The 21,974-nt window shown below is 33.6% G+C and overlaps 1 protein-coding gene across 1 annotated transcript; it reads left to right on the top strand.

The window, feature by feature from the left end:
* Window positions 1-1,637: 1,637 nt before the first annotated feature.
* On the top strand, window positions 1,638-16,865 carry LOC105322000 (palmitoleoyl-protein carboxylesterase notum1). The gene is made up of 13 exons (XM_011420511.4): window positions 1,638-2,742; window positions 8,070-8,122; window positions 8,228-8,326; window positions 11,455-11,515; window positions 11,771-11,823; window positions 12,327-12,432; window positions 12,740-12,928; window positions 13,898-13,998; window positions 14,191-14,365; window positions 14,479-14,526; window positions 14,750-14,860; window positions 15,222-15,433; window positions 15,705-16,865. The coding sequence occupies exons 1-13, from the start codon at window positions 2,492-2,494 to the stop codon at window positions 15,995-15,997; spliced, it is 1,752 nt and encodes a 583-aa protein (XP_011418813.3). The 5' UTR covers window positions 1,638-2,491; the 3' UTR covers window positions 15,998-16,865.
* The last annotated feature ends 5,109 nt before the right edge of the window (window positions 16,866-21,974 follow it).

Here is a 21,974-nt window from a genome sequence, read left to right on the forward strand (position 1 = left end):
TATGCCGCAGAAGTTCAGAAGAAAAGATTCCAAAATAATATGGGATGGGAAAAATCGAAATGTGAATTTGTCGAAGCAGTTTTCAATAACTTAGCCATATTTCTAGCTGCTATATTTCCGGTTTTTTTTTAATAAATCTTAATTTTTCTATCAAAATACATGTAGATAAAAGTATACATTTTACAAAAATGTCTCTGCATTGTAAACACTTTATCGTCATTGAAGTTGTCTTGAAGCAGTTTAATCGTTTAACCAGGACGAAGTTTTGAAATATATTATGACCATATGTTTTAAAAATACCATTTAATTTTCACACTTAAATTTCCATTCAATTTTCTCATCAAATTCCATCTTAATTTAAGGTGTTTCCCCTCTCAAATTTGGTCATAAAATATCAGTACAGTCCATATCGATCTTTCCCTTAAATCCTGTTTATATTTTTGTTTACCGCTAAATTACGAACGTTGATCAAATTGAAATATCAAATATTTTGATTCCTTCAGAAGTAATGCGGTCTATACATTGATCTCGTTAAAAACATCAATGTATGGATTAGAATTTACTCTTTGACCCGTCACCGGTTTAGATTTTTCTTTCGAGATAAAACTTTAATCTAATATTTCTCAAAACTTTTCGTCGCCAATTCTTTAAAACTGGGATAAATTCGTCCTTTCACTTGCTGCAAATTGTGTGTATTTTGTGAATTGGCCATGATTTCGTCGTCGAAGGACCTTTAAATTAGATTTCACAGAAGAAGGTTGTATATATGTATATGAATTTTCACCTGTTAAGATTCTTCAGTACGTTAAGTATGGATTAAATCGATTGAAGTTACTATACCTCTATAATTATTTCATTGACAAACACACTGGGCTATTAGTGTTTTTCACCGAGGCTTCGTGTACGAGGAGCATGGAAGCGGAAAAAGTCATTACCCTAAGGAATGGGTAAATTGAGAGTTCTAGCATGTAATGGAGCAACAGAGAGTCGATCTCCGGTTTATTATTAAAAAAAGGTTGTACACCCAAATCACACTTGATATACCGTCTGACCATTTGAATATGTTTTGTTGTTATAATTGAGATCGCAATTGAATTAAATTTGTTCTATTTTAAACAAGTTTAATCTCTTTTTCTTCATAAAAATGCAATTATTTCTCAACGCTGAAATAGCAGCAGTTTGGGAGCGCACCAAAGCAAAGTAGCGTTAAACTTCGCGAGAAGTTTTTTCTTCGTTTGTTAATGCCACATTACATGCTCGTTTTCATTCATAACCGCTAATGGCCCCAATAATTACGGCAGGATTTTTAATGATTCTGGCTCGTTCCGATTCGTCGATCTGTAAATTGTGTTACAATCTGAGCATTAAAGGAATGAAAATGCCCCAACAATTCTCGGGTTATGAACACTGATGCTCTGATACTCTTCAAGTATGGGAGATACAAAAATCCTCTTGTCCATCTCTAATCGCAGTCTCTTTGAAGCTTGCCGAACGGTACAGAAAACACATGTGCTACAAGGTTTCTATCACGGTTAATCGTGGTTTTCTGATTTATAACAAGAGAAAAGTGGGACCGGACAGATATCGGGGCGAATCAGAGAGCGACCTCATGAATATTCATGACGATGACAGGTAGAATCAAAAGAAAGGGGCGGGGCCTCAATCATGCTTGTTTTCATTGTAGTAATTTTATTATAAACTGTTCTTTATACGATAAAAGATGAAAGGAGACAAATGAACAAGCGAATAAAAACTATTTGTATAAAAACCATGCGCTCGGGATTTTGCATAGTATGTTAGTGACCATCGGCGGGACTAGAGGAAAAGAGCATTATATTGGAGTTATAAAGCGGCGGTTATGATTATTCCTTAATAACTTTGAAGTGAGACAAGCAAGTTTGTTAAACCGACTTTGATCTCTGAAATATAGCACAAACACTCTTTGTTGTTGGAATTTCAATTTATATTTACACCGAATCTTTATCAATTGTGGACGTATATATTCATACTATGGAGCCTGATTTTGGATTTTATTTACATCGATGAATTGTCGTTAAAAGAGAAAAAAGAAAAAAAAAACAAGACGCAGGATATAATTGAAAAATTAGAATAACTTGAAATAGGATTTTCAGTGCTGGTATTTCACAGAAATGCCACCTGTTGTACCTATACTTGATCTCCTCACGAAAAATACAGTGTTTTGTCAATTGCTTTCCGTAACGTATACGAAAATGACAGTGGAATCTAAAGGTTACACGAAAGTGCGATGTAATTAACAAACATGGAAATATTCAACTTTACTTGATACTCACTTACTTGACTTGAAATTTACACCATTTTTTTTTCATTCACAAACTACCGAGGATGGCTATAAAATTTAGATGTGATTTATCCTATGTGGAACGATGATCAAGTGAACAAACATTAGAAATATAGATATCTATAGCAAAATACTTTTATATAAAATACTGAACGTACCTTTTTTATTAGAATGACGAAAATATATTTCATTGTGACATTTTGGGTTTGTGCAATATACGATGCATCAAGCATGGCGAGACGTTTAGATATGCCGTTAGATGTAAATAAGCTGGAGAGTCTCGGAAATACAGACACTCTTATGAAATCTCTGAAAGACATTGCTCAAAAGTCGCACAATTGTGGCGTGAAAGAAATACCAAAGTTACGTCGGCACTACCTCAGGAATACAAGTGTGACATGCAATGATGGGTCTCGTGCAGGGTAAGTACCACGTGATCTTTAAAGGCAGACGACATTTGGTCTGATAACATTTTTGTTATAAAAATATTTTTAGTACAATATGAAGATTGGAGAGAGAGAGAGAGAGAGAGAGAGAGAGAGAGAGAGAGAGAGAGAGAGAGAGAGAGAGAGAGAGAGAGAGAGTATTTGGAAATGTTTATAGTAAGTGTCCTTCAGCGGTTCAATGGTATTGTTTATACATTCCAGTGAGGAATTTCCGTTCCAGGTTTTTCGATATGTGTGGCAATCGTCCGCAGATCTATAGGGTATATGTACGGAGAAAATATGTCTAAACTTTATCTCCACTTTGTTAATACAACCTAAGCTACGTTGTTTTTCAAGTGCCCCATTGTAATGTTTTGAGGCGTATTGGATCGTTATGGAAAGAAGGAATTGTGGTAAGAGGGGCTCAATGAAATATTTTACATATCGTAAATATCTCGTGTCATTCTCCATCTCGTCAACCCATATCTTTAAAGTGAACCGAGCCGTGCAATAGATGGATCCTTGCTGTTCTAAGTATTCAATTGGTTTTGCCATGAAAAAAAACCAAACAGTGTAATGAGTTTGTAGAGGTCGAGATTAACGATGCTGCAAATGAGAGAACGTTCCGTACTCAGATAATACTTTGTAACAATTACTTCCGCTTGACAAGCACGATTGCGAATTCTTCAGAGGACGAGAAAGTGCTAAGCATAGGAGACTTTGGAAGGGAACTGTTTCTTTCATCGCCTCGACTTCAGAGAGAAAATACAGAAGTAAAATCTTTGGTTTTGGATAAAGTATGGTAGATAAATAAGTGTCCCTTCAAAGCGTGCTTTGGGGGACAGTCTTTATCTGTGTTTACTGTTCGATCCCTGCGGCATTGTGCTGGGCGCGAGGCGAAACGCTCTGGAAATGTTCTCTCAAATATCCCAGCCTTTGATCTATCTGTGGCTCTCGTGTTTCATTCATATTTTTGTGTACGTACTGATGTTTGTTTAATTTTCTTCGCGGCTGGAACGTTATAGGGATTTCTATTTTACTAGCAACGCTCTCCGCGATTCGGAATGAAATTCGTTATTCTGTCATTGGGGTACCTGTATGAAAAATTCTGAGAGATTTCGTCAAAGGGAGTAAACGAGAAATGAGTTTTTTCTTCGTCATTGAGAGATTTACTTTCACAATCAAAATTTCGTTCGCGATCTCATTCATAAAAATGAATATTATATTAGCCGAGATGAAAAGACCTTTAGACAGTTGAAATTAAAGGTGTTATCAACAGTCCCCTTCTTAAAATTACATCATTCATCGCGATTTCGTATAATAAGAATATCTAATAAGTCACATACAATACTTGCTAGGCGTTGCAAAAATGAGAGAGAAAAGACTCTACAATCAAAAGTAATAGAGTATTGGCAACTGATCCAGTATTACCGAAAATTCCTCACGTTGCACCTTTGTCGCAATCTTCTACCAACGGGGTCTCTGCGTCTTTTAGCTACACCCCCTAAGTCGAGAGTCAATATCTTTTGGTCATTCATGAAGCTATAAAAAGTCGGAATAATCCGTTTAAGTAGCTAAGAACCCTATTACGAAATTTGATCTTGCTCAGCTCTTCGGAAAATTATAAAGCAGAAAAAGGAACAAAGTAAAATATTGTATAATCCTTTTATAATGTCAGCCAAAATTGCACTTTTCTCCAACACACCTGGTCGCCTTTAATCTGTTCGTTCTGAGCTAACCAGGTGTCTGCATTCAGTCCTGATCTTTAATCTGCAGGTCTATATCAAAAGGAACATCTTGTCTTTCTGGCTATAATCTAGATTATCCAAATATCTGGTTTATATATTTAAGAGATTCATTCAGAAAGGTGACCTTTAGCCTTAGTGCAACACAATGAATCCAAAGTGTTAGATTTGAATCTTTTTTTTTAAACTCAAACATTTTTTTTTTCGCATAAAAAAAGACATTCGTATCATCAGCCAACAATTATGTATTTGATGTGTGCAAACTACAAACGTATATATATATATATTCTCTTTATTCCCGCTGTTTTAAAGATAGAACTATTTCCTGCAATTGGTCCATCCTCGCTTCTAATCAACATCACAGAAGGCAAAGTGCATCGGCACAAATATAAGAAGAAGAAAGAATTGTTTTTATTTCAAAGACAACGTCTGTGTGAGAAAAACAAAACAAATAAACACTGTAGAGAAAATTCTCGTTTAATTTGTCGACTCGCGGATCGTCTTGGTGTAAATATCGGGCTTTTGTTCTGGAAAGATTGTTTATTTTCTATCCAAAGCAACACCTTTCATCTTCTTGCGATAAAACATGACAAATGTACAATTCGATGACTTCAAATAGAGGCAGCACCGATCTGATATATCCCCTGTCTTCTTTCAAGTCCGCATTCAGGGACTTGTTCACGAAACAAGCCAACTAAAACGTCTAGTAGGATCGTAGGAAACGAGAGCAGAGAGATAGAAAGAGAGAAAGTTCAAAGTGATTTCTCAGCTTTGTACAAAGAAACGAAAGGCTTGGCTTCAAAGATATAGTGGTTCCCTAACCTGACCAGGGTTGTTATAAAAACACTTAGAATGACTAGTCTTTTTGATTTTCACTTGAAGGAGCAACTTTGATCGATACTATCCAGAGAGTAAAGTTGTGCGTAAAATGGTGTGTGTTCGGGGGGGGGGGGGGGGGGGGGGTTAAAACTACACGCATGTACATGTAATGTCAATTTATAATTTGACGACCTAAAAAATCTTATCCTAAATCTTTTTTTCAAAAATGAAGTTTAATTAAAGAAACATTTACAATTTATCAATCATATCGTTTTATTAATTAAATGCATGTAAGTCTTTCATCAATTAATCATTGACTGATAAATTTAGTTCAAAATTCACTTTTCAAAATTCAAGAAATTCAAGTTTTACGTGTACGGTTTCTTGCGCGAATTTTACAAAGTGTCTTTTCTCATGATAATTTGTTAACACTTTTTATCTTGTACTTTTTTTCTCTCTCAAAGAATTTATGCCCGCCTGTTATTTCAATAAATAGGCAATAATCAGTAATAAATACGAGATAGGAACAAATTGTTTGTCGAAATTTTGATAAACTATTTCCACCATCAAAGCCAGCGCTACAGAGAAGGTCATCAAGCGCTTGAGTGAGAATAACAGGGTCTGGCAAGTGTTTGAACACAACAAAGGCGAAACGATTGCTTTAATGTGCACATATAAGAAAACACGGAAGATTAAGTATAGGAACGAAAGCTGGTGAAAAAACAATGAATCCTGGTTATTTTGGGCGCGTAATAAATCATTCGAATAGATGATACGGGGAATAAGAACGCTGGAACTTAAAATTGAAATGCCGTGCACTCATTCTAGTTTATCACGCTAATTGAGAAATGATATTTTTATGACGACGGTAAACGCTGATGAAATTGTTGCAAAAAAATATTTGAGAAGGGATCTTTATTGTACGATAAGAATGGTCTTTTACGTTCCCTTTGATGTTCCAAAACATCTCCTGTTAAACAATCAGTGCTGGAAAATGAATCTACGTACTTTTGGATAAAGAATAGAGAAAACACTGTATATCAAAACTTAATAGGTCTTTCGTATTGTGAAATCATTTGAATATATATCTAAGGTTTGGCTCACATATATAATAGAAACATCTTCTGTCACAGTAGGTAATAATACTTCAATGGCCAAAGAAGACAATTTGTCTGAGAATATCAAACGCGAAAGAGAATCAACCCTGCTTTGATGTTTGATAATGAAGTCGCTAATTAGTTAAGTTTTCTCGGATCTGAATTTTGAAGCCGTGAAAAAGTACCCTAACCTGCTGGGAGAATATCGACCATTATACAAAAAGACTCCCTTGTAGTATAAAATAGGGGCGCTGCGTTTTATAATCGGAACGAAGGGGATTGTCCGCAAATTGGGTTTGTTCCCGATTTTTGTTCAGATCTGTTTCTATCAATAATTTTGCTAATTTTCGATCACTGGAAAAGGGGATTGTGTGAATCACGAAACCTTGGTAAATAAGATAAAATTACTTTTGAACTGGCCAAATATAGGATGGGAAATCGGTTTGATATCTTTATGGTGCGAGCCATTTCATGTCCGTGGGGACATTGGCAATAAACAAGAACTCCTGACGCCATTTGACCAAGATTTCGCGGTGACGTATTAAGCATCGCTTTGCAAACAGTCCCAAGCGATCGCAACGCTGGAATGACGTCTTTACGCGTGTATTTGCGAATCACGACCGTCTCTAAGGATGTCATAGGGACCAAAGATCTCCGGGGGGTCTGGAATGGACCAGCAGACGTCATAAAGTCTATAGCAAGGCCCACCATACGAAATACAATGTTTTCTCCTCCTTTAATCTTTCCGTTCTGCGGATTTGGTCCTGGAATTACTCTTTTGATTCTGACTCGATATCAAAAGCTTGTGACAACTGATAGGATAACTGTTAAGATATCGAACACTCGAAATCTCGAGTGCTCTCGAGAGTCGCGCGAATTTGCCCATTTCTCTCCAATGAACGGTGCACTTGATAAATACTTGTGAAGCAACCCTCATAAATCAACGTACACTTTTATCCATCACGGCTTTTCTTTAACTACACCCATAGGTTAAACTCCCTCTTCCAATAATATCTTCGAAGTCTTCTTCAAGCATTTTTAAAGTCTTTTATATGAAGTGATCTACGGCACTGCAAACGTTTGTATAGTAAACAAATCATGTATTTAAAAAAAACTCAGCTTATTCATTCATTGATAGCTTTACAAACATTATAGTTGACAGAAGATTATAAAAAGAGCGTCTTTTTAACAGCGGTTTTTGACCCTGCATTTACTCGATGGAAACATGTGCAGTATGAAATATTTGACCATAGAAACAATTCTCCGGTCTAATTTCCGAATTTGTATTAGAGTATTAATAAAGGAGGAAAACTAAGAAACTATCGTTTGTGCATGAAATATTTAGTCTACTTAAGCAAGCTGATGTTTTTGATTATCAATTTATAAACTTGTAATAAATATCATTTTAATACAATTATATTCATGCAATTTAAAAAAAAAATATCTGTTAATTTTTTTAGCTTATTATTTTATGTATAGTGTAAATATAACAGAGTAACGGTATCTTATACGAATAACTTCGGATCAAAATCAGAATAATAGAAAATCGCTATCGTGTTTCAATGAATTTTTGGAGGTCCATTCATGGTTTAAAGATATTTGAATTATACAGATAGATTTTATACACTGTAACATTTTCATAACTGTTCATTTTGTTTTTCAGGTATTATTTAAGAAAATCTCATGGCAGCAAAAAATGGATCATATTTTTAGAAGGTAGGCCAGTCTAACCGTATTGAATGTCCCACACTGTTGTAAACGTTGTATTTTAGCAATATTCTGGATTACTACAAAGTAACAAATATCTCTGATTATTTCTAGGTGGTTGGTATTGCTTCGACAGATTCAGCTGCGAACTTCGTTGGAGCAGTAAAATGAGAAAATACATGACATCCAATGGGTGGCCAGAATACAAAACGGGTAAGTGGCAACTAGTTACAGCAATGCAGTGTCTAAAGCATGAACAACCATATGTAGACCTCCAAACGGTAAAGACAATATTCTCAGTGGTAATTGTTGATGCACTCGGGGATAATTGAAAAAAAAAATCGAGAAATGCCATCGAATATCATTAATGTAATAGACATGTCTATCTGCAACAAAAATCATGACATCTGCAGGAACAACGCTTACCGTACATAGGTGCATACCTATAACGTTCCAAAAACAAAGACAAAAAAATTTCTTTAAATATTCAGTCTATCAAACCATGCCCCCCCCCCCCCCCCCCCCCCGCAAAAAAAAAAAAAAATTAAAAAATGGCACAATAGGAATCGAGTTTTCTTAGTGTAGTTTCAGAAGTAAACTTTAAGAATGCGTAGTTTTGAAAATACATTTTTATATTTTGATTTTGGGTGTCCCTAAAGAGCTATCATTCAGAGCGCAGAGAACAATACACCTTTTATGGGATAATGCTTGATTATGAGGGCTTTGAAGGCCCCACATATAATCTCAAAACTACACCTGTCGAAAACCATCAAAGGGACCGCTATTGGATTAGTCGATTTAAGGGAAACGTAGGGATTGCAAAGGGCTTAGACGAACAATGTTATTATCACTCATAAAGGGGTTTTAAGAATAGGGATTAGAAAAGTCAAACTTTGAGTATCTTTAAGAACTTCTGTGTAAATACTTCGACATCGATTTAAAGAAGATTCCTCTTTTAAGGCGAAAATCTTAATGAACTCTTCAAGCCGTAGTTACGTATTCGCGAATTTTAAAGAATTAACCTTTACAGCTTATATATAGAGCAAAAGGAAAATGTTACAATGTACTTTCTACTGTCTCTGCGTTACATCTTCTTGATGACGTAGTTTTTTGGTTCACTTGAAATGGTACTAGTATTGCGTTTTGTTACTCGTCAGATAATACGATTTCTGAACGAAAGTCTCCAGCGCCAAGGAATGCGAAATACGTAGAAATACATAGAAATTTAAACGTTAATCTTGTGAAGGGGCAGACCACCAAACGTGAATTTAAACAAACTTAAAACGGCGTTTATCTCAGCAAGTAGTCAACATAGATTAACCCTAATTAAAGGTCGCTTAGCTCAATGCGGAAAACATGTAAATCCCACCTACGTTCTTGATAAAAACCCCGCATATCTCAAAGTGTTACTCCATTCTTGAACCCAGTTGGCGATAGTTCCCAACCAATTATGACAACAGGGAACCATCAACAGGTCCTCGCAGAGAAAATTTCCTTCTAATTTATTTCTTAAGGTAGTCTGGAAAATTGAGTAAGAAATGGGATAGTCTTGTGGTTAAGTTGATGAAATCTTTATACCTCTACATGTAAATTTCAAACCCACATCCCCACCCCCAAACCTCTTAAAAAAACCCTTCATAAAACGATTGGGGAGGGCATTCAATGCATGGGTGGCTAGGTGGCCACAGACCAAGGAACAGACGAGATCAGCACATGACTTCGTTATCACTGAAAAGATAACAATACAAGAAACAATTCAACAGCGCCATTAGAGAAAACCCAGAAATCCCCAGAAAGAAACGTTTATTGGGGGTTTGACCGTCATGGTCGGTACCAGAACACGAGAGACTTTACGAAAACGTGTCGCCATTTTTTGTGTTCGTACTTCAGACACACTTTTACAATTTATTCCCCTTCCCTTCTAAATCAGATACTGAACTTAATCATCGCTCCCTTGAACGATGTGCCACGATAAGTTAAGCTTTCAAAAAATATTAAAAGATTTCTTTTTCTCCATTCATCTCCGAATGAATTAACTCCGCAATGAATTCTAAATCTGACGCAAATTAATTGACGAAAACGCCTATAAATAAACGATGTGTCTTTTCTCTCTTTTCGCTGAATTTATTTTGCGATCCTAGGTTCTGGTTTTTATGTAGTAGTAATTCATGATCTTTTGTACAGGTTCTGTTTTCTTGGGCGGATTTTTTTTCTTAAAATATTTTCCCCCTCTTTTCTCTTTTTCTTGCACGTTACTTGTAGCACGTAGGTATTGTCTACACATAAATGTTTATTTAAAACTAAATATTTGATGTTATGACTACTTTAGTGCAGTATAAACTACTATTAATATTAATCAACATGAAATTTTATTTGAAAATGAACATTTGCAGAAAGCCAGTACGAAAAAAATATGTATGTATAATTGATCATTAACCTTCACTAATGCGAAGAGAGGCCAAGGCATGGAATTGACATCCCTCTGCGATTTTATTGTAACGTTTGAATTGATGTGACCAAGTTATTAAAAATGTTTGAAATACGCCCCCTATATTTAAGAAAAAAAAAATATTTACGTTGTTGGTAAGTTAAGCTTTTAATTCGTTCATGCGACTAAGTGGAAAATTACACTGGTAAAAAATATGTAAACATTAAGTACCATATTAATATCACTCATGACCAGGTTTCATTCAAAATTACACTTAAAAACTTAAAAACGCCCACAACTTGGCGACGTTACGACAAACCGCAAAACGGTCGTTTGGTCATAAAACATATCGATACATTATCTACCATTCGGTTTTAAATATTCTTTACATGCCTCGTCAAATTGCATCCATTCAGGTCGATTTCGATCGACAGACATTCGGATCATGTCTCGGAAAACTTTCAACTTCCACATTAATACCACATTGTCGGAATTTTTTCGTCTTGCAAGTGTACCAAAATACAAAAGTAGTTTTGCGACATCCTTTTTACAATGGCGCCGATGTTTTCATTCGATGATTGGCAAATTATGATTTTTATTTAATGTAGAAATTTCTGTTTGACATAGGTTTTTTTTTCTTCAATGTAAGCTTTTTATTTTAAAGAAGAAAATTATCTTCCAATCGAAATCCAGTAAAAATCATTTAAAAAAAAAAAATGTCAGTTAAATAGTCGATGAAGTTCAAATACGCGAGAAGAAACATCCTTAATGTATACACACTGATGATGATATCATTATCTTAACTGAATGCATCACAACAATCTTAAGATAAATGTTTTAAATTAATAAAGATGTTTTATATCGTTTCGAACTAAATTAATATTTTAATTTTAATGGTTTCTTTCTATCTCAGGTACTGGAATCCTTTCGTGGGATCCTAAAGAAAATCCTTATTACTTCAATGCAAATATAGTGTGAGTATTCATCGAAACCAGAACAAATCTAAATCAATTAATTAATCAATTAATGAACAAAGCAAATTTAATGTTTTCAAATTGATTTCAAATATCCATCGAAAGAAAAAAAATCAAATAACGTTTTCCTCGTGATTTCGTCTCACAACTTGTTCAATTAATTGCACCAAACATTAAGGAAATTCTTCCCCCCCCCACACCCCCTCCCCTTCTCCTGCATAACTTTTGATATTTTACTTTCACTTTCTCTTTCAGATATGTTCCATATTGCTCTAGCGATTCTTGGACGGGTACCTCGCTCAGAAACGGTACGTCGCGTTAGATATGTATTTTTTTGTTAGAGATTGTCGTAATCGCAGCGATCGATTCACAATTGCAAATTCAGAATTGATACATAAGCAATTTCATAAGATTTAGCAAGTGAACCGTCTGGACTTACAATGACACAACTATTTCTTTAATAGTAAATTTAATCAACTATGATGACAAATGTAGTATTATATATAGTAAACTACATTACGCCGTATCAGTCTCGTTCCTGCAAATATGGAATCGTGTTCTATTCCTAGACGCAATAATTTTTAACTCTTCCGGTGAAAAAATTAATTCTATTTGTACCAGATAATCGGCAGCAATCCTATAAATTTGACACATATTAACATTACCCTATCGGTAATAAACTAAATAAATATATGTATCAAAATTACCAGGAAAAAACGGTCATAAATTCTCCGCTAATTGATCCCTGGGTTCATTGATAATAATGTTTAATGATGTTTACTGAGATAATAAGTCAGTCTTGTGCTTCCAGGGGACGGATATGCATTCTTGGGCTCCTATATAATAGAGGAGGTAATCCGGGACCTGATTCCACGGGGCCTGGCCAGGGGGAAGAAGCTATTTCTGACAGGAACTAGGTTTGCTCTTATTTTTGTGACTATGTTATTCATTGGATTGTTTTATTGATAAAACAACGTGTTTTATAACCTATTAAGAAGACGAGTAATAATTTTAAAACTAATGTGATATGTGAGAGAGAGAGAGAGAGAGAGAGAGAGAGAGAGAGAGAGAGAGAGAGAGAGAGAGAGAGAGAGAGAGAGAGAGAGCCCTTAACGACCCATTGCAATATTGTCGTAATTAGATTATGTATCCAAAAAGTATTAAGATATAGATCATCAATTCATGATAAACTAATGATATACTTTTATTAAATCTTTGATGCAGTGCTGGGGGGACAGGTGTATTGATGAACCTTGACCGGGTCGCTGACCTAGTGAAGTCGCTGGCCCCGAGGGTGGAGGTCCGGGGGATCGCCGACTCCGGTTGGTTTTTAGACATTCCACAATTCAATGAAAAGACCTGTACCGAGCCTCTCTCCTGTTCGCCCACCACGGGAATCAAAAAGGGATTCGAGTAAGTACTAACATTATTAAGTACAAACCCTAGTAATCTCACTGAGAGCTATCATGGAAGCAATATCAATGTAACTTTGAGATATACACGACAAATAGCAGAACCTAGCTTTCAAGGTCACTGTCAACGGGTTTCTGTTCAGGATCATGGGAAACAGAAGGTCAAAAATATTAATTAAACCTTAAATTACAGTGTATCATATTCTTTTCCCATGGTCAAGATTTACTAGCAAAAATATCCCATTAACAGTTAGATATATCGCTTAATAGCCAAATCATGTAGTTTCGTGGATGAACGTTTGTTGGTCTTTTTGAAATGAGTATATAATCGGAGAATCATCATTTTTCCAAAAGACCCCAACGGACTCCGTGGCAGATATTAAGGAAATATTCAAGAACCCACAACTTCATATCTCTTCTACAAACTCATATCAGTCCCTTTGAAGTTAATGAGACAAGGTTTTCTACCCTCCATTCCATTTTCTCTCATCTGTAATTGAATTGAGCTTGATTTACAAATATCCTCCAATTTAAGACTAAATTAAATCTTGATTCCCGCCTTTAAATTGTGTCAGGTGCAAAAGTCTTTCATCTTCCCGATCCCGATTGCTTTAACATGTTCCAGTTTTTTTCTCCCTAACAGTTCCTTTGTTTACTAGGACATAACGCACTGTTTACGGCTCCGGGTTCAAAGGACTTTATGAAAACTAAACGCTATTGATGGTCTTATTTAATTAGATACCCGATATTTGAAGTTTCCCTTTGAAGTCAAGGTTCGGGGAAACGACACGCTTGACCATGGGAAATACTAGTATACGAACAAATCGAAGGCTTGGACTTTTATTTGTGCATCATTTTCTTTCATTAACGTTCAATAACACGGTTAATCGATATACATATATTTAACGAAATGAATGAACAATTAACAGTGTTTACAAAATTAGAGTGATGTTTGTTTACTTTCTTACAGTCAGTGGAGAGGTCGAGTACCGGAAGCTTGTAAAAATGAATATCCGGACCAGGAACAATGGCGGTGTTACTTTGGATACAGGATGTATCCAACTTTAAAGAGTATGCCCCCAATTTTTTTTTTTAGAAACCTCCAAAATTAAAAAAGACTAAATTAAATCAAAACTGAGCTTAAAAGATTATTTAGAATCTACATGCATATACGATTGCACGTTCTAATGAGAATATAATTTATTATTTGTGGATCCATTCTTGTACAATTTACTAGATCCTGTTTCATGTTTTGTCTTGCAGCTCCTGTTTTTATTGTGCAATATTTATTCGATGAAGCGCAAATCCTAGCAAACAATTTGATCAACCAAAACAAATTGATGAACTATAATGGCAGCAACGAGCTGCTGTCTAAAGAACAGTGGGAGTATTTGTACAAACTCGGAGAAAAAGTCAAACAGACGCTTGACAATGTGACGTAAGTAAATCTGCTTCAATGAAATACATGATAATCGTTAAATTCAAAATAAAATCAATGCAATTTGTGGTAATTTATTTTTCTTTTTATTATGTTATTTCTCTTGATTTCAGGGCGGTGTTTGCGCCAGCTTGTTTGTCTCATGAAGTTTTATTGAAAAAGTAAGAATTACATCTTACCAGCAATCATACCCCCCTCCCCCCAACACACAACCAAAACAAAACCCAGATAGTACCTCAATGATATTTGTTGTATATAAAAATATTTATAAATTTTAAATAAATAGATAATGCAATTATCCAAAATCAGTTAAGGATTGAATGTTGGATGATAAATTTCTATTTCGAAGACTGTATAAAACAACTGACGAATTTCTTTTGCAAGGGACTGGCACTCTATATCCGTGAAGGGCATTTCCTTGTCCCAGTCCATTTATTGCTGGGAAAACAGCTTTGAGGGAGAAAAATGCATTTCTGCTACAAATGGCAGCACAAGGTAGATATCTTATAACATCTCTATTCTAGCATAATATTTATATGTGACTTATAACAACTTCTTTTAGCATATCAATAGTAACTGTTATATACATGTATATGTGACATTGATTGCATTTATTTAATGTTTGACTGCATTCAATGTGTTATAGCATTTCATTTATATTTGACATTTTTTAAAGATATAAAGATTTCATAGGTAGAGATTTAAAACGTTTTAAGAACAATTACTCTGTTTTATTATTCAAAAGATAAAAAGAACATAGCATATGTAGCAAATATAGCACATATGAACAAATATGGATTGAAAAATTAATATGTACAAACGAAAAACTTTAAACTTGCATTATACGTAATTTCAGCGTAAAACTAATACGACCATATGGAGATGCTCCAGTTAAAGCTAGAAACCAAAACAAAAAGTCTCAAAGAAAGAAAAAGAAGAATAAGAGGAGGAAAGATAAAAACAAGAGACGGCGAAGGAGGAAGAATAGAAACCGAAAAAATAAGAACAAGAAAAACAAGAAGAACAAAAGAAAGAAGAATAGAAAGAAGAAGCGAAAGGGAAAAGGAAGTAAGTAATATATTAAAAATATATTTAAGGTCTTAAAGGAAAACAATTTTGAAAAATTGAAAAATGAGCATTTTGATATTATTTAAGTATAAACGACGAGATCAAAAATTATTCTGCAACTTTAATTATACCCTTGTGAGTCAGGGGATAAGAAAACATGCTTATATTGCGGTATGGATACGAAAAAAAAGAAAAGAGGTAAAAGTAAAATATCGTTGTATAGGGTTTTGAAATAATGATTCAAACTGACAAACTTTAAATAACTTTACAGAAAACAGAAAGAAGAACAGGTCTCAGCGATCTGCAAAGAACGTTAGTAACTGCAGCCATCACCTGATCGAGCAGTGCCCCCTACCTCAGTGGTGCAATAGTTTTTGTCCCACCTTCCGGAACCAGTATAACGGACAGGAGATTGACTTTTTCAAAGTGTTCGCTGCTTCCGGTATGGACAGTAAATCAATGGCGGAACTCCTGGGCGTGAATACGTCAACCGTGAACGCGATGAACGCCAACACAATATCTACTCTATTGTTGGACACATTCAGACAAAAGAGGCCTCAGTAAAGCTGTAAACGGTTGTTTGTTTTGTATTTTTTAGGAGGTCTTTACCTTTTGAGACCTGTACCTCATGTAAAAGTTCTGTGGCGAACCGTTAACTTATAGAATTCACTCTCATAAACATTAAAAATTATATATTCCATTGACGTTTTTCATCGGAAATGCTTAGTAATCGCGTGTCACCTTTAGGCAGTATTTTAATATTTCTTGTACATCATACATTTACATATTTTTAATTACTTAACAATCAACCCAAAAGCAGCATTATAACTTAACACTTAAATGCCATTCAGATATTCAATAAGTGAATGAAATGGAATGTATTTCGTTTGGAGGGTTGGTCGCTACATCTTGTCTCTGTCTGAGGTACATTGTATTGTATATTTGCAAGATAGATATGCAAAGAATATTTGGACAAAAACTGGATCGTTTCTACAAATGACCATATCATATTTATCTTTTGTCGTATTATGGCAGATTTTCCCCCGGGGTATTCATTGTTTGCTGCCCACAATTTTACAGAGTTATTGCTAAAGAATTTGTGATGCATAATTCGACACTTAAAAATGAATTGTAAATATTTATGTGTTTTTTTAAGGAGAAAAAAATCATTTTGTGATATGTAGCAATTCAGGGAATATGAATTGTATTTTGTATATAATTATATTGTTATTTTTATTATTGTGTACGTATAATTTTATTTTGTAGCGATTGTTCAAGCAATATTCTTTTTTGAAACATTTGATCATTAAAATGTTTTATGTAGCATCTTTGTGTGTCATTTCTTGAAAGAAGTTTAGTAAAATTGTTTTACAGATACAAAGCATTTGTTGGACTGTGAATGGCGATGCTTTCAATAAAATTAAATACTTTCCTTCCTGTTAGAATTCTATACAGGATAAATAAATCATCTTGCCAGAGACAACACCCGTTATTTAGATAATAATATTAAATATCTCAGACAACATTTTGTGATCCAGTAGAAAACTAATCCAGGCGATGAAGCGGTCTTGGTTTTTTTTAATTTAATTTTTAGAAAACTCGACTTTTAAGGTTGAGTAGACTTGCTCGTCGATATGTTCAAAAATTTTAGTACGCTCTTTAATACATTTAAATGATGCCAAACATAGATGTTTGATAACATTTAAAAATGCTGGAGAGCAGGAACTAAAATTTCTGAACACGGTGAAATAAAAATTAAAATAGAAATCATTTATTCAGACTAATTTGACAACCGAAAGATATATATTTGATCTTTCTTTATTTCATAAATAATGCCAAGGAAATTTTGACAGAGCAAGGGAGTCAAATTTTCTGACACTTTTGAAAACACACAAATATAGAAATCACGAGCACCAAATTTTTGTTATAATTTCATAAAGTTAAAAAATGGCTAAAAAATAAAAGCGAGATTTTAAAATCCCCGAGGGATTGCTTCTCGCGATTTTACACGGATATTTTAAAATTCTTTGCATTTAATAAGGAATCTACAGTATTAGTTTTTAGAGTACGCAATCTGCACTATTTATAATTAGTTAGAAGTATTATAGACTTAATGAGAAAATGAAGCATTGGATATACAACAACTTAACTACGTATTTCCCTCGTGTGAGTGAGAAAATTCATAATCAGCAGCATAAAAAAAATATTACTATGGGAAATTACATGTAACTAGCTACATAATTATTAAATAAGAAATAAAATTAAATAAAAAAATCCCATATACATGAAAATGTGTTTCAACTTGTTTATTTGCAAAAAAAATTGATATAGAGGGAAAATAAAATATTTTATGAGATCTTCACAGTTGAACGGGTCGTTAATGTTATTAATGCGCATTGGAAGCGAAAGAGGAGTAACTCTAAAATATAAACGTTTGACTCGGGTTATCTTCAGAGTGGGCAGTGTTTGAAATTTCTTTTCAGCTGAAAAGAAAATTAATATATCAGAATAAATTAAGCTCAGCCAAAATTGTTTAAAGTCAATCGACTTTCAACGACCAAAAACCAAAAATACACAAATATATATACATGTTCCAATAAAATTAAGATTTAAGTATGCAAAAAATATTCCAATTGAAAACATTTCAACATATTTTATTTACTGACTTACTCTAAAATTTTAAGAAATAAGATATATAATTGATTAGATATAAAAAAATAACTGTAGTGATATCAAAATACAGTATGCTGAAATAACTATAGAGAGCTGATAAATATATCAGTCTATGGTTAAAGTGATTTAGCAAATGACCGGCTGAGGATATGTTCCCTCTCTATAGGCCGTTTTCAGGGCGACTCCAACATTTTAGAATACATTTTTATCCTCAAAGACTGTATATTATTGGGCTAAAATTACATTTTAGAGATGGATATATAAAAGAAAAACTTGTTCTTAAGTACTTGTTATCAGTTATGTCCAAAATTGATATACCATCGGTCATAAGATCTATGTTAAGTTATTGGTACAGACTTGAGAATCAAAGTCAATCATTTCCACTTTTGTATAATGCTTATTGTGAATCAAAACAGTTGTTTCAACAAAATACTCCCTCCTGGTATGGCTCAATTCAATTTTTAACTAACAGAATGGATGGCACAAACAATTTGCTGTCGGTAACGATACAAAAATTCAAATGAGCACTTAGAGACTATCTATTTAAATATTATATTAAAGAATGGAATTCTAAATTCACTATACACGCTGACAAAAAACTAAGTTGCTACAGCAATTTTAAGCAAAATTTTGGCCAAGAGAACTACCTAAGATTACTTAAAAATTTTGAGCAGAGGAGAAGTTTAACTCGTTTTCGCATTTCCGCTCATAGACTTAATATTGAAAGAGGACGATATCAAGGCATTCCACGACAAGAAAGATACTGTAATAGATGTAATGTCAAATCAGTGGATGATGAAAAACATTTTTTTATTCTCATGTGATCATAATAAGGCATTAAGAGATACTCTGTACAAATTAGCTAATGACTCTTGTAAAAATTTTCAATATATGGACAATAATCAAAAATTTTACTGGCTTATGACGACTGAAGATTTACAAGTACTTGTACAATTCAGTGAAATGATTCTTAAAGGTGGAATATAATGGTTATAGTTATATATACAGATATATTATGCAATGTATATACTTTGGTGGGGGGGGGGGGGGGGGTATGTTATGTATAAGCATACTGGCTTGAACACTTTGAGTACAAGTAGACCAGTCTAATCGACTGTGCAGGCACCGTCCCTTGGTACTCTCTGTTTTCAGGCCACTTTGTTTCTGTATAGCTGTTGTATTCACTGATGTGTAAATCCCATACATATATTTCATTGTATTAATGAAACATTTTGCATATTGTTGCCTGGACATTGTGAACAGTATTTCATTCATTATTTGTTATAATCATGATATTATTAATATTTTTTTTTTTTTTAAATGTATATGCCCCCTGAGGGCCCTTGATTGGTGAATAAATAAATATATATTGTAAATATATAACCAAATATGCAAAATGTTATTTATTTTCTATTCGGAAAATGCATCATTTAAGCATTGAATGCTTATTTTTGGATGGGTTTACTTTCTTGGTTTACTCTGGGTTTACTTCGGGTTTACTAGAGTGGACCCAGAGTGGACCCAGAGTAAACCCACAGTGGACACAGAGAGTAAACCCAGTCAGAAGTATACCCCTGAAAGCAGACGCTAACTGTGTATTCGGAATATAAAAAGGGTAGGAATAACAGGCAGTAGGATGGTAAGATAAAATACTAGTCTGCTTCACACTTCAACGCATACAGTTTACCTCAAAAGCAATTTCAAAGTAAACCTAAAGTAAACCCCGAGTAAACCCAAAGTAAACCCCGATTGGACCCAAATTTTCAGAAAGTAATCCCAGAGTAAACCCCAAGTAAACCCCAAAAGTAAACCCGGGGTTTAGTTGGGGTTTACTCTGGTGTTAGGTTGAGTCTGATCGGTACTGTATCAAAGTGTATTCATAGGAAATTGCACGATGCAAATAGATATCTCGGGACATGAGGTTTATTTAAGGTAGTCCATCCATAACTATCACATTTCATATCTAATACATGTAGATTGCAAGTTTGATCACTAAAATCTAAGTGTGATTTTAAGGAGTTTATTAAATAATAAAGTTTCACCGATGAAATCTTTAGAAAAAATTAATTTTAATTGATTTATCATATGTTGAAGTTAACATTGAAGTCTATGAGAAAAATGCATTTTTAAATATATTTCTTAAGAAAAAGTGATTTTCTCACATTTCTCTTGGTAAAAAGTTGCAAAAGCTTTCTCTGTCTTCGATGGGAAAATAATTCATAGTTTACCTTACATATTTTCAGAAAATGTTTTTTTTAAATTTTCCTAAAGGACAGACAACTCTTTAAAAAAGTTTTAAGTGCAAAAAGTTCATGCAGTTCACTACATACATACACCCAAGTTTGGTTTATGTCAGCCTCATAATAGCTTCAAAATATGTATTTGATGTAGGATAGATCAATCAAAATTGTTAAATTAACCTTAGTTATGGATGGACTACCTTAATCGCGGCGCAATTCCCATCGGAAACTGACATCACTTATATCAATATATATCTGAAGACAATTTTTTACAAAAGTTGTTTTGTTTTCTGCCTCATATTCCCACCAGCCTGACAGTTTAAAACTAATAAACGCATAAACCAAAGTGGCAAAATAAAAAGTGGATATATTAGCGAACATGCACGATTGATATTGAATGTTTTTGAGTACTATTTACAAAATCATTTAGAGTGAAGAGTTTTGAAAAAGCATTTGATTCTATTATAATCATTACATAAGTATATTAGTGCAATTTGGTAATAAATAATTCTTAAAATGCCATCATAAAAGTTGGAATTTCCAATTTTAATCTCGGAAAAATTATTTCCAACTTTTATCTTGAAAAGTCAAATTCTAAAGTTGAAAACATTGGATCAATTTCATAGGAATAATAAAAAAAGATGTCAAAACGTTTTGCAAAGCAAAAAGAAATTCGTCAAGACTGCCTGGTTTCTACTTCTTTTATTTTTTAAAAAAAATATTTGTACCAGAAATATTTTCTGTTCAACTAGGCAGTAATGATGATATTTAAGGGCTTTTCTATTAAAAAATATCACAAATAACAGAATTATAAAAATAGTTTAATCGTTTAGATTAGTCGATGATCGCACAAGTGTGATGATAGATAACACAGTATAAATCATAACATCATGAACAATCTTAAGACTTTCCAAGAGTTGCCGAACCTAGACTTAATATAGAAAATACCCAAAACAACCCTGAATGATTATTTACTTGTTCACCTGTACATGTAAATGAAAAGACCAATTAGTCTTTTATCAGTGAAAAAAGAATTACCAAAACATCTTTTTAGGAATTGATATTTGGCAAAATAACTATGAAATCAATGCTCTGAGATTAAATTGGACAAAGAAAGAAAAACTTAAAAGCTACTAAGTATTTGGAAAAGACGAATTCTAACTTACTACACAATATTTGTAATTTGAAAGTGTACAACCATAAATACTGAAGTTATTTTCAAGATATTGTACAATACCTGTAATTGGCAAAACTCAAAGTTGGTTTGTAATATATTCTTCATGGCTTATGATTTATACAATTTCTTTTATAAAAAAAAAATTGAGAAAAGGTTATATAATAGAAACATTTTAATTGATAAAATTGAGCATGGTAGTATTGTGATATTGCATAAATAAAGCTAAACATCCTCATATTTGCATTTTTTAATATTAGTTGAACTTTCTTAAAAGCTTTTTATTTGCCTAAAGTTGTGGTGAGTTCTTTTAGAAAGTTTCTAAATAACAAAATATAATTAATTACGACAACTCTTGTTTTCTGAGAAATTACAACAATATTCTAAAAAAAAATAAAAATTAATGAATCTACACATGTGCGTAGAAAAAAGAATACAAAAAAGAGAAAAAGAA

Source organism: Magallana gigas, chromosome 9 (genome assembly GCF_963853765.1).
Source record: "Magallana gigas chromosome 9, xbMagGiga1.1, whole genome shotgun sequence".
NCBI classification, from domain to species: domain Eukaryota; kingdom Metazoa; phylum Mollusca; class Bivalvia; order Ostreida; family Ostreidae; genus Magallana; species Magallana gigas.

Coding starts and splice junctions, on each gene's coding strand:
- LOC105322000 (XM_011420511.4), top strand. CDS start 2,492: ATGACGAAAATATATTTCATTGTGACATTTTGGGTTTGTGCAATATAC. Junction 8,327..11,454: donor GTGGCCAGAATACAAAACGG/GTAAGTGGCAAC, acceptor TTTCTATCTCAG/GTACTGGAATCCTTTCGTGG. Junction 11,516..11,770: donor TACTTCAATGCAAATATAGT/GTGAGTATTCAT, acceptor TTTCTCTTTCAG/ATATGTTCCATATTGCTCTA.